The following is a 12,471-nucleotide window of genomic DNA, read 5'->3' as shown; positions in this document are numbered from 1 at the left end:
CAAAGCACCGGCACCTAGTAGGCAATATATAAATGCTTGTATTCCCTTCTTCTCCTTCCTAATTCCCTCCTCCTTGTTAGCAGAGGGTCCTAGAGGCCCCCTCTGAGGCTTGTATTTTCCTATTGGCCAATAGGAGAACTTGATTTGTTTGATTGCAATGATCTGCTTGGGAGAAGAAAGGAGAGAAAGGCAAAGTACCAGTGAAAGATTTAAAAAAGAAGAAAAGGAAAACACAAAATGGAGACACAAAGACAAGACAGTTGTCACTCCTGGTAAATGGAATATAGCAATTACAGTTTGTTTTTTTTAAATAAGCTGTATATAAGATATTCAAAGATATCCAGTTTCACATCTTTGTATACTAAAATATTAATTTGTTTAAGTTCAAAATCAAAAAAATTTACTGTTTTGAACTATGCCTCATTATTCTCCTCAAGCTATTATAATAATTCCAAGGCAGAAATTAGAATAGAGAGACAGGCTTGGATTCCGTTTTTGAGTCTGACATAACTTGTTCTATGACTTTACTTCACTGTATCTCATTTTCCTCATCTGTAAAAGCCAGGGTCAGAACTACGCAGTGCTGTGTAAAGAGTGCTGGATTTAGTCCAAGAAGATCTGTATTTGCATCATAGCTATAAAATATTAAATATAAATTATATATACATGTATTAAAAATTACCACATGTAGAAATTTTTCTGTATTAAAATAAGCTTAATTTGTTCCATTTTGATTCAAAATCTGCCCTCCTCCTCTTTATCCCAGAAGTATTTCACAGCCCCAAAGCCAACATGTGTATTTTCTATCAATATATTTTAAGAGTGAAACAATTCATTATGAAATTATCTTGGTAAGTTCTAGACTAGATAATCAAAGATTCTTCCTATTCTCAAAATCTTATTCTATACTTCATGCTTGGTGACACCATTAATTAAAATATTTCCGTGATAATCACACAGGTAGAGGAAAAGGAACAGAGAAATGGGGGAGAGGAAACAGAAAAACAGTACTAATCAAGGTAACCACGGCAGAGAATGTATCCATCCCTCTTGGCTTTCCAGAGCTCAACTTATTTCAATAATTCAAGGGAAAATATCCAATTTAATAAGACAAAGCGCTTCCCAAACGAAAAGAAACATCCTCCTTCTGATTCTGTTTTCCCACATAGAAGAATTACAAATAAAAAGTGAACGAAGATGTTTTGTACAAGAGCAGAGGTCCTTCTGCAGCCAAACTGCAATACTGATTACCATCCAAACACCAAAATTAATGGGGAAAAGGGAGTCTCTAATGGGATAGGCTACCAATCCCCATCATGACAGCCGCAGGGATAACCCAGTCAGGTTCTGGTTCCAGTAAAGCATCATCCAGAGTTTCCAGGGATGGACACAGCCAAGTCACTCTACTTCAATCCAATTCTCTTCCTAGCCTCCTGAAAGTAAAAACAAGTTCTTGCTGGGTGGCAAGGAAAAGCTGAGCAATGGGTTTGTATAGAAGGCTCATTACCTTTAAAACTAAATACCCAGATCCTATAAACGTTTATGCTTATTTACTAAGAACTACTGGCAGAATATAAGACATCTACCAACAAGGGCTAAATTTCCTGTAGCCTGAAGAAAAACTAATTAAAATTAAACAAAAACAGACACATGAGCCATCTCACAAAGAAAGAAGCCTTTGTGTCTTAAATGGACAAAATTCACAATTACATTGCCCTTTTGGGGGCAAGGGTTAGGTGGAACCAGATTATTCCCACCATAACAACTATTTTTTTTTTTAAGTCAGTGCAAGGAACATTTAAAATTTTCAGCCACCTTGATGCAGATGTCCTTGTTGGCTTTTCTTCAAATTCTTTCCTCAGTATTGTAAGGTCCTTGACAATAGTAATATGAAAAAAAGGGAACTCTATTCAGCCACTGCAGTCACCATTTGAATGGATGAAGTTAGCAATTTTGTTATTTTACCCAAACTCAGTGTTTGCTCCACCACCTGGCTACTCTGACTTGTTGAACACCTCATAGGTAGCTCCATGTAAAAGAAAGTCTCCTTCCCCTCCTTAAGTTCAAAAGGAGATTTAATGAAATCTGCGTGACATTTATGGTTGGAAACCATACTGAGGCTCATCTTCCACTGCATTTGAGTCTTAAAAAAAATTTTTTTAAATAAGATATGCTACTGGTCTCCTGACACAAAGCTTTCCCACATCAGCCTCCACTCCCCACCCTCAGAAAAATCAGACTCAGGAAGGAAGGAATATATAATCATTGTTGTAACTACCACCCAACCATTCAATAAAGTTGCCTAGTGTTGACTAAGCATCAGCATGGCTAGGCCAGACACCAAGCAACTCAAAGGGCACAGAGTATGTGTAACTGAGGAGCTAACAGACGAATTACAAGGATGCAGAAAAAAATAAAGAAGATCCTTTCTCTATCTGGGTGACCCGACTGAAACAATTATTTCTCTGGGTACTAAACCTGGCTGCTACTATCTATCTACCTCTATATGTATACATACAGATATAGATATATCCTCCTTCACTTCTAGCTGTATAGAACTTATTCCTAAAACCCCGATTTAATTCTAAACATTCATCTCAGTCAAGGGAGAGGTAGTGTAATGTCTCAGAAACATCACAGGTATAGATTTTGAGGAATTGCAGTTTACTATTTATAAAGCAATATAAGATTTACAAAAATACATTATCTTATTTGACCCTGAACAAACTTGTGAGTTACTCTCATTATCATCATCATCATCCTTAACACTTCCTGGTACATAATAAGTGCTTCTGTGATTATTTATTCCCATATTACAGATGAAAAAACTGAGGCTCAGAGGGAATAGACTATCCAGAGCCACAAAGCTAGTAAGTTTCTGAGGCAGGACTTGAACCAAGGTTTTTTTTAATCTACTGTCATACTGCATTTTATAGGTACCAAATTCAATAAAAAGTATAACAGAAGAAGGATTAGTATTTTTAAACATCTCCACAAGAGAAGGAAGAGGCACACACATGTTAGCTTGTATTGCAGAGAACCTACTGAAACTACAAGAGTCAAGGAGGCATCTTTGGGACTTTCCTCCTTTGCCAATACCACCCAACCACAAAGCCTTCGTCCCCATCAAAAAAGAGCATGCACCTGCCATACAAAAGCAATCACAGGCCACCTTTCCTACAAGAGATTTTCAGGCAACTCCCTTTACAGCTAACAGACTAGAAGGGAATCAGAAACCATATATCCTTTCCCTGGCTTGTTCTCAAGGTTCACATACATGACTACTAGATTTCCTCAAAGCACAAGGATGAGCTAATCAAAGAGGGGGAAAAGCTAGTCACCTGGAAGCAGAATAGCAGTCACCTGCCCTCCTTTCTATTCGCTACAAGGATAAACCCATCCATCACCTTGAGTTTCTCTCTCTTCTCCACAAATGGGGGTAGAATGAGAATCTCACTGAAGCCACCGTCCCTGACAGAATGAGACAATCCACAACCTTCAACTCATTATCTACCCCTAGTGACTTAGTCTTGACCAAGCGGCTCCAACACGACAATCTGTGTCACCAAAGGAAAAATTAGTGTCCCAGGATAATCTCAAATACGAAAACATTTCAAGGACAACCAGTCTTTTTAAGGTTTCATGGAATCCTGTCCAATTTAGGCAATGAAATAGTTAACAGACCTGATTCTATCTAAGTCCCTTGCCCTGCTTGGGAAAGTAGAGAACTATGTGCTTAAAAAAATAATTCTTAGAGCTTTTAAGGATGACAAGTCATATCAAAGTGTCTTCCACACCAATGGATGATACCTATTCAAGATGTAGGTTTGTGCTTTACTCTATGTTCTTCGAAAGGTAGGGAACAAAGGGTTATCTGCCAGTGTGGACTAGCTCTTCAAAGACAAATCCCAAGACTTCTATCAGGCAGGCACCACTGCAAACTGAAGAAGATGTGGCCTTCAGCTGGTGTAAAAGACATGCAGAATGGAGGGAGGACCAACTGGCCTATGATAGCCATCATATTGGAAAAAACGGTCCTTAGGTGCAACACCTCACCCACAAACTCTGATAATTTTAGGTGCCTGGGGAAAGCAAGAGCATGGAGAAAAGAAGGGAGAATTAAAGATTTTCTCCTAGGGAGCTGCAAAAGCCCCAACTATTTTTCCAAATTCAGCCACATTACCATGACTCAAGAAATACTTCCCATGTGAGAGAAGAGTCAACTTACCATTCACTGTTTTCAGGCTCCCATTAATGCCATCACCATGCTGTCTCTTCTGTGCATTCTTGAACTCCTTCAGAGACAAATAAAGGACTTTGCGTACCACCCTTTCTTCTGACCACGGAATCCCATCACTGTCATCCTGAAGATAATAAACAGAGGGGGAGGGGAAACAAAAAAGGTGGGGTTTACTCCAAAGAACTAGGCAAGTCTTTGGATTCAGATCCAAGAAAATTTTTCAAATTAGAACTGTGTCCAATACCCATGTCCGGGATGTCAGAAAGCATTATAACACAGGAGGGATGGAGGCTGTGGCATTTCAGCTATTTAGGAAGCAAAGCCAACCACATGACCACATTCATTCTCCTGATCAGAGCTTTTCATGGACCATTTAAAAGTAAACAAAACATTAACTGCTGCAAACTTCCCTTGTATACCTGATAATCAGTAAGGCTAAGTATTTTATGAGCAGAGCTTAGAAATGGAGGAGTATTATTACCAATACTGACAAGTTCTAAAGCATCTTTTTTTTTTTAAACTAGGAAAAGTTAAAAAGTTTTTTCACAAGCATTTTTGAGCACTTACTACACGATAGATAATGCATCAGGTTCTAGGAATACAAAGGAAACAAAACAAACAAAATTAACCATCACTCTTAAGAGTTTCCATTCTCCTGGGGCACCCAGTATAGTTATGGGAAGATAGGATATACAAAGGTAAGTACATACAAACAGAAACTGTAAAAGGGAATGAGAATAATACATGCACCGAGCTCTCCAGGACAACATGAGACATGTGTAAAGTTCTTGGCAAACTTTGAAGTGTCATATAAATAACAGCCATTATTATTGCAGTGGTTAGTATCATTTTTATCATCACTGTCCATGGGACAGGTAATAAGAGCTTAAGGGATTGTCACGGTTTACGTGACTGGAGAAAATGGGGGATGACATGAGAGACCTTATGGAGCTGAAGGGTAGTAGTACCATTGATGGAATCAAGAAAGCTAGGAAAAGAAGGTGAAAAGGAACTCAAGAAAGAGATGAAAGATTGAAAAAAGAGATACTGCAGCACAGTAGAAAGAACAACTCATTAGGATCATAAGTTTAAAACAGGACAGGAATTCAGAGGCCAAACTGCTCCTTTGAAAATTTAAGCAGAAGGAAGTCACTAAGTGAGTTTCCCAACGTGCAATTAAACACTAGGGGGAAAAAAGGTTTAAAATCTCAAGTCAATTCACAAAATAGAAATTATGAAAATCAAACATGAACAAAACTGGAAGTAAAAGTCACATTAGAAATACAAAGAACAGGATAGGAACCCAGTCTGCTGACCCCAGACCCAGGGCTATTTTCATTATTGTTGTTCAGTCACTTCAGTTATGTTCAATTCTCCAGCATGCCATCTGGGGTTTTAATGGCAAAGATATTGGAGGAAACTGAGGCAAACAGGGTTAAATGACTTGCCCGAGGTCACACAAATGGCCAGATTTGAACTCAAGTAGATGAGTCTTCTTCCTGATTCCAGGCCCAGAACTCTATTGCACCACCTTGGCTGCACCAAAAGCTGTCCTTTTTACTGCAACCATGTAGATAACATGACTCAAAGAACAAAGTAGAGAAACAATAGCTAAATTCAAAAAAAAAAATGTTAATGAGAAAATATCAAAACTTTTGACTTGTAACCAAAGCAGTCCTGAGTGAAAAAAAATTAAAACTTGGGGGGCGGAGCCAAGATGGCGAAGTAGAAAGACGCACATACACATAGCTCCGAACCCACAACCCACAGAACGGCTGCAGGGGAGCAACTCACGGTGAATTCTGCACCCAGAGGCCACGGAATATTGGAGCGAGGGAGATTTCTGTTCCGGAGAGACCTGCAAACCTCTCGCAGGGGTCCTTCACACTGCGGACTGGGCGCCGGGACTGGGAGCTGAGTGCAGCCCTGCAGCGGCCGCGACACCATGAGGAAAAGATCCGAGCGGGCTATGGGGACGGGATCTCCAGCGGCCACGCGGGTCCCTCCACCCACAGAGGGACCTGCAAACCTCTCCCAAAAGGTCCGTCGCGCTGCAGACGCGGACACCAGCCCAGCCCAGACCTACTACGGCCACAGCACCAAGAGAAACAGACCCGAGCAGGCTTCAGGGACAGGATCTCCAGCGGCTGCACAAGTCCCTCCGCCCACAGGTGACGCGGGTCGGTGAGAGAGTCTCTTTGGCGGGTCGAGAGGGGAGTGAGGTGATCCCATGATTCGGGCCCCCCGGGAGGTAGAAGCTGAGAGGCAGCTGCAGACAAGGGCTCCCCAAGTGGGCGGGAGCCTGGATCCATTGTGGAAGGTCTGTGCATAAACCCCCTGAGGGAACTGAGCCAGAGAGGCGGCCCTGCCCCGACCTGACCACCTGAACTTAATTCTCACACTGAATAGCAGCCCTGCCCCCGCCAAAAGCCCTAAGGCTGGAAGCAGCATTTGAATCTCAGTCACAAAACGCTGGCTGGAAGGACCAGGAGGCGAGGTGGGTGTGAGGAGAATATTCAGAGGTCAAGTCACTGGCTGGGGAAAAGGCCCAGAAAAGGGAAAAGAAATAAGACTATTGAAGGCTACTTTCTTGGAGAACAGACATTTCCTCCCTTCCTTTCTGATGAGGAAGAACAATGCTTACCATCAGGCAAAGACACAGAAATCAAGGCTTCTGTGTCCCAGCCCACCCAATGGGCTCAGGCCATGGAAGAGCTCAAAAAGAATTTTGAAAATCAAGTTAGAGAGGTGGAGGAAAAACTGGGAAGAGAAATGAGAGAGATGAAAGAAAAGCATGAAAAGCAGATCAGCTCCCTGCTAAAGCAGAACCAAAAAAACGTTGAAGAAATTAACACCTTGAAAACTAGCCTAACTCAATTGGCAAAAGAGGTTCAAAAAGCCAATGAGGAGAAGAATGCTTTCAAAAGCAGAATTAGCCAAATGGAAAAGGAGATTCAAAAGCTCACTGAAGAAAATAGTTCTTTCAAAACTAGATTGGCACAGATGGAGGCTAAGGACTTTGTGAGAAAGCAAGATATCACAGAACATAGCGAGAAGATTGGAAAAATGGAAGATAATGTGAAATATCTCATTGGAAAAACAACTGACCTGGAAAATAGAATCAGGAGAGACAATGTAAAAATTTTGGGACTACCTGAAAACCATGACCAAAAGAAGAGCCTAGACATCATCTTCCATGAAATTATCAAGGAAAACTGCCCTGAGATTCTAGAACCAGAGGGCAAAATAAATATTCAAGGAATCCACAGAACACCGCATGAAAGAGATCCAAAAAGAGAAACTCCTAGGAACATTGTGGCCAAATTCCAGAATTCCCAGGTGAAGGAGAAAATACTGCAAGCAGCTAGAAAGAAACAATTCAAGTATTGTGGAAATACAATCAGGATAACACAAGATCTAGCAGCCTCTATATTAAGGGATCAAAGGGCATGGAATAGGATATTCCAGAAGTTAAAGGAACTAGGACTAAAACCAAGAATCACCTACCCAGCAAAACTGAGTATAATACTTCAGGAGAAAAAATGGTCTTTCAATGAAATAGAGGATTTTCAAATTTTCTTGATGAAAAGACCAGAGCTGAAAAGAAAATTTGACTTTCTAACACAAGAATGAAGAGAACCATGAAAAGGTGAACAGCAAAGAGAAGTCATAAGGGACTTACTAAAGTTGAACTGTTTACATTCCTACATGGAAAGACAATATTTGTAACTCTTGAAACATTTCAGTATCTGGGTACTGGGTGGGAATACACACACACACACATGCACACACACACACACACATACATAGAGACAGAGTGCACAGAGTAAATTGAAGAGGATGGGATCATATCTTAAAAAAAAAAAAGTGAAATCAAGCAGTGAGAGAGAAATATTGGGAGGAGAAAGGGAGAAATTGAATGGGGCAAATTATCTCTCATAAAAGAGGCAAGCAAAAGACTCATTAGTGGAGGGATAAAGAGGGGAGGTGAGAGAAAAACATGAGGTCTACTCTCATCACATTCCACTAAAGGAAAGAATAAAATGCACACTCATTTTGATAGGAAAACCTATCTCACAATACAGGAGAGTGGGGAACAAGGGCACAAGCAGGGTGGGGGGGGATGATAGAGGGGAGGGCATGGGGAGGTGAATGCAATCCGAGGTCGACACTCATGGGGAGGGAAAGGATCATAAGAGGATAGAAGTAATGGGGGACAGGATAGGATGGAGGGAAATATAGTTAGTCCTATACAACACAACTATTATGGAAATCATTTGCAAAACTACACAGATTTGGCCTATATTGAATTGCTTGCCTTCCAAAGGGAAGGGGTGGAGAGGGAGGGAGGTAAAGAAGTTGGAACTCAAAGTATTAGTATCAACTGTAATGTTTCTACCACTAGGAAATAAGAAATATAGGTTAAGGGGTAAAGAAAGCTATCTGGCCCTACAGGACAAAAGAGAAGACGGAGACAAGGGCAGAGAGGGACGATAGAAGAGAGAGCAGATTGGTCACAGGGGCAATTAGAATGCTTGGGTTTGGGGGGGGGGGGGGGGAGGGGATAAAAGGGGAGAAAATTTGTAACCCAAAATGTTGTGAAAATAAATGTTAAAAGTTAAATAAATAAAAAAAATTAAAACTCTACGAACATGTCTATCAACAAAAGAACAAATCAATGAATTGGAACATGCAATTAAACACTAGAAAAACATATATTGAAATATCAACTGAATTCATAAAATAGAAATTATGAAAATCAAACATGAGATGAACAAAAGTGATACATAAAACTGATAACTAAATTGATACATAAAATAAGTTATTGCTGTGGGGTCATTTCAGTTGTGTCCAATTAGGATTTTCTTGGCAGACATACTGGAGCAGTTTGCCACTTCCTTCTCCAGCTCATTTTATAGATGAAAAAACTGAGGCAAACAGCATTAAGTGATTTGGCCAGGGACATACGTCTAGTAAATGTCTGAAACCAGATTCAAACTCAGAAAGATGAGTCTTCCTGACCCCAGGCTCACTGGCAGAACTCAACCTACTGTGAAATCATTAAACTAGTTAATTTTTTTAAAAAAAGAAATACAAAACCGATTCAGCAGTATTAAAAATTTAAGATTTCACAACAAATGAATTGTTAGAAACTACTCTGCCCAATTATATGCCACAAACTGACAACTTAAAAGAAATGGCTGGATTTTTACAAAAACATAAAATATTCCTATATCAGATGAAGGAGAATTTAAATAAACCAATTGCTGAAAAACAAGATATAAATACACCCCCAAAGAAAAATACCAGGACCAGAAAGATTTACAAATGAATTCTATCAAATATTTTTTCAAAAAATAATTTATTCCAATATTCTGCAAAATGTTTGCAAAAACTAGAAGAGATCCTACCAAATTCCTTCTATGATTCAAATACGGTCTTGACACTGAAACCAGGGAGATAAAACAGAAGGAAAACTATAGACTACTGTGCATAATAAATATTAATATGAAATTTAAACAATTTTGCAAAGAGTGATAAAGCAAGATCAAGAAGACTGTTACCCAAGTTAGTCAGTCTGTCATGACTTAGTGGTCAGAGTTGACCTCCAATCAAGGAAGACTTGGAATGAAGTCCCATCTCCGACACACTGATTTTGTGATCCTAGGTGTCCTGGGCAACAATGTCCCCCTGCAGTTGTTTGTCATTTCCTTCTCAGTTCATTTTACAGATAAGTAAACGGAGGTAAAAGGGTTAAGCCCAGGGTCACACTGCTAGTACATGTCTGAGGCCAGATGTGAACTCAGATCTTCTGGACTCTACTGTACTTTGTCACCTAGCATACTATCCCAACCCCACTTTACAAATGAGAAAACTGAGACCAAAAAAAAAAAAAAAAATTTAAGTGCCCTGGCTCAGGGTCACCCAGCTAGTGAGTATCTGGGTTTGAATTTCAACCCAAGATTTTCCTAACTCAGGATACAGTGCTCCATTCACAACACAACAAGGAGGAACTCCTGCGTACCTTCATAAAGATTATAAATTTTAAAAGCCGAAAACACCTTTTAACATAAATTGTACTGACAATCAACTCAATTCTGTTTTGGGTGGGGCCTGCATCCTGACCTCAGTTACTAGAAAAGAAACATCCCCTTCACCAACTAGTGACTTTAGGGGGAAAAAAAGTCAGCCATCATGTGTTTAGGGCAAGGTAAAGCACTAAACCATCACAACCCAGAATTCAATCTAGCAATAAATTGACTCTGGTGCTATGATTCTACAACACACCTCACAAAGGTGGCAATAATTCACAGTATTAAAAATAAAGCCAGCTTTTGGGGCTGCAGAGTCATGATGAATCACCTCTCAATAAATCTTGGGCTCTCTAGGAGTGGTTTCCTAGACATATAAACCAAAGATGAAGGTATTTCAGAAACATACCTCCATTTACCCCTACAAAAACTTCTGCCCACTCAGACTTCATTGAGGTAGGAAAAGCAATGTAAAAAACAACTGTTGCCATGTCTGGATGTTAAACAATAAATACTTAAGAACATAACTTGTGCCTAAAAAGCTACCCCCACAACGCAACTTTATCCAAGCTGTTCTCATCAGAATGTTACTGTTTATAACTCAACAGAAAGACTGAACCATAAGGGACCCACTAAATGCCACATAACTTTTCCCTTGAAAAAAATTATACCATCACTTCTCAAGTATAATCATCTTATTAAGCATCATATGTAAATATGTGTGTGCAAGTGTCTGTATGTATATACGGGCCATTGCCAGGCACCAAAGACCCAGGGAAAAAAGGTAAACATTAATAAGTTTACATTCTGTGGGAGACCCCTGGATGAAGGAAGGGGAAGGGGAGAAGGCCTAGCAAAAGGCATAGGGAGAGGCACCAGAACTGAGCCTTAAAGGAAGCCAGGATGATAAAGGTAAAGGTGAGAAAGGAGTACAATGTAGGCATGAGGGACAGGCCATGGAAAGGTATGGAAAAGGAAGGAAGGAAGGAAGGAAGGAAGGAAGGAAGGAAGGAAGGAAGGAAGGAAGGAAGGAAGGAAGGAAGGAAGGAAGGAAGGAAGGAAATTTTAACGTCTAATAGGAGAGACAACACATGGATGGTTTCTGCAACAAGTAGATGGAAAGATCCTATGGTCTTTAGAATGAAGTGATAAAGCAGGCAGATGGTGATACCTCTTCTTAAATGTCATTCCCACTGATGATAAAAATTTCTGATGTTGAACCATTTGGCAGAGCCAAGGACTTTGGAGACAAGAATGGCTGGAGCACCTGCAGGCTGCTATAAAGCCAGTATGGCAAGGAAGGAAAGATGTAGTCAAAGAAATCTCTCCTTCAACCTTCACTTACTACCTGTGTAGACACCAACAAATTACTCTCACAATCTAGACCTCATTTATTCATCTGTGAAATGGAAGTAAAAGACTTACAAGACCTACATCATGGTCTGCTATGGTGAAAGCCTTTTATAAAACTTGAAGCACTTTCTAAATGACTTGTTATCATCTCACTCTATAAATTTCCACCTGGCTTTGCTTGCTAGCCTTTGCTTGCTGGCCACCACAAGCAAACACTTAACTCATGCTTTCCTAAAAACTTTTGGAACTTTTTGTATGTATAGCACACGTAACCACAAAGAAATATGATTAATATTTAATGAAACAATCGCGCTCACCCATCCATATGAGTAAGGGATGCTAACCAACTTGATTGGGCAAAAGAACTCAGTTACTTAAGCTAAAATTTTGAGTAAACTAAAATCCTAACTCCTAACTAAAATCTGAAACACATTCTGTCCAAAAATGTAACTCCTTTCCTCTTGCTTTTCACAACCTGCATACGTTTGAAGGAAAACTTAAGATATATTCACTTAACTAAAATTTTTATTGTGCACGTAGTATTTGCGACCCATCTCAGAAAGCAGTCTCTTGGGTTCCTTTGTCTCCTGGTCATAAGCCAGCCTGGTCATAACATTTGAAAGCAGGAGATCATTTTACCAGAAATATTACAAGTCTACGTTATGCAGACCACAATTCAATCTCTCCCTTCCCTTTAACAAAGTTTCACATTTAATTGTTCTCTGACAATTCCACAAGCAGATGGTCTTGCTTATGCTGGAGAAGATTTTTATTTCCACAAGTAATAAATAAAAACTTGCATTTATATAGCACTTTTATAAATGTTTTTTCTAATTTTATCCTCAT

The 12,471-nt window shown here is 39.8% G+C and overlaps 1 protein-coding gene across 1 annotated transcript in view; it reads right to left on the bottom strand.

Moving 5' to 3' along the window:
* The window catches only part of JARID2 (jumonji and AT-rich interaction domain containing 2), a 334,461-nt gene that overhangs the window by 191,365 nt on the left and 130,625 nt on the right, over window positions 1–12,471 (bottom strand). Inside the window, exon 2 of the mRNA XM_072603889.1 lies at window positions 4,229–4,364. Coding sequence (XP_072459990.1) covers window positions 4,229–4,364 — 136 coding nt within the window. The remainder of the gene's footprint in view (window positions 1–4,228; window positions 4,365–12,471) is intronic.

Source organism: Notamacropus eugenii, chromosome 4, assembly GCF_028372415.1.
Source record: "Notamacropus eugenii isolate mMacEug1 chromosome 4, mMacEug1.pri_v2, whole genome shotgun sequence".
Classification (NCBI taxonomy): Eukaryota; Metazoa; Chordata; class Mammalia; order Diprotodontia; family Macropodidae; genus Notamacropus; species Notamacropus eugenii.
Note: the sequence above shows the minus strand (reverse complement) of the source record. Positions and strands in the feature narration are given on the sequence as shown.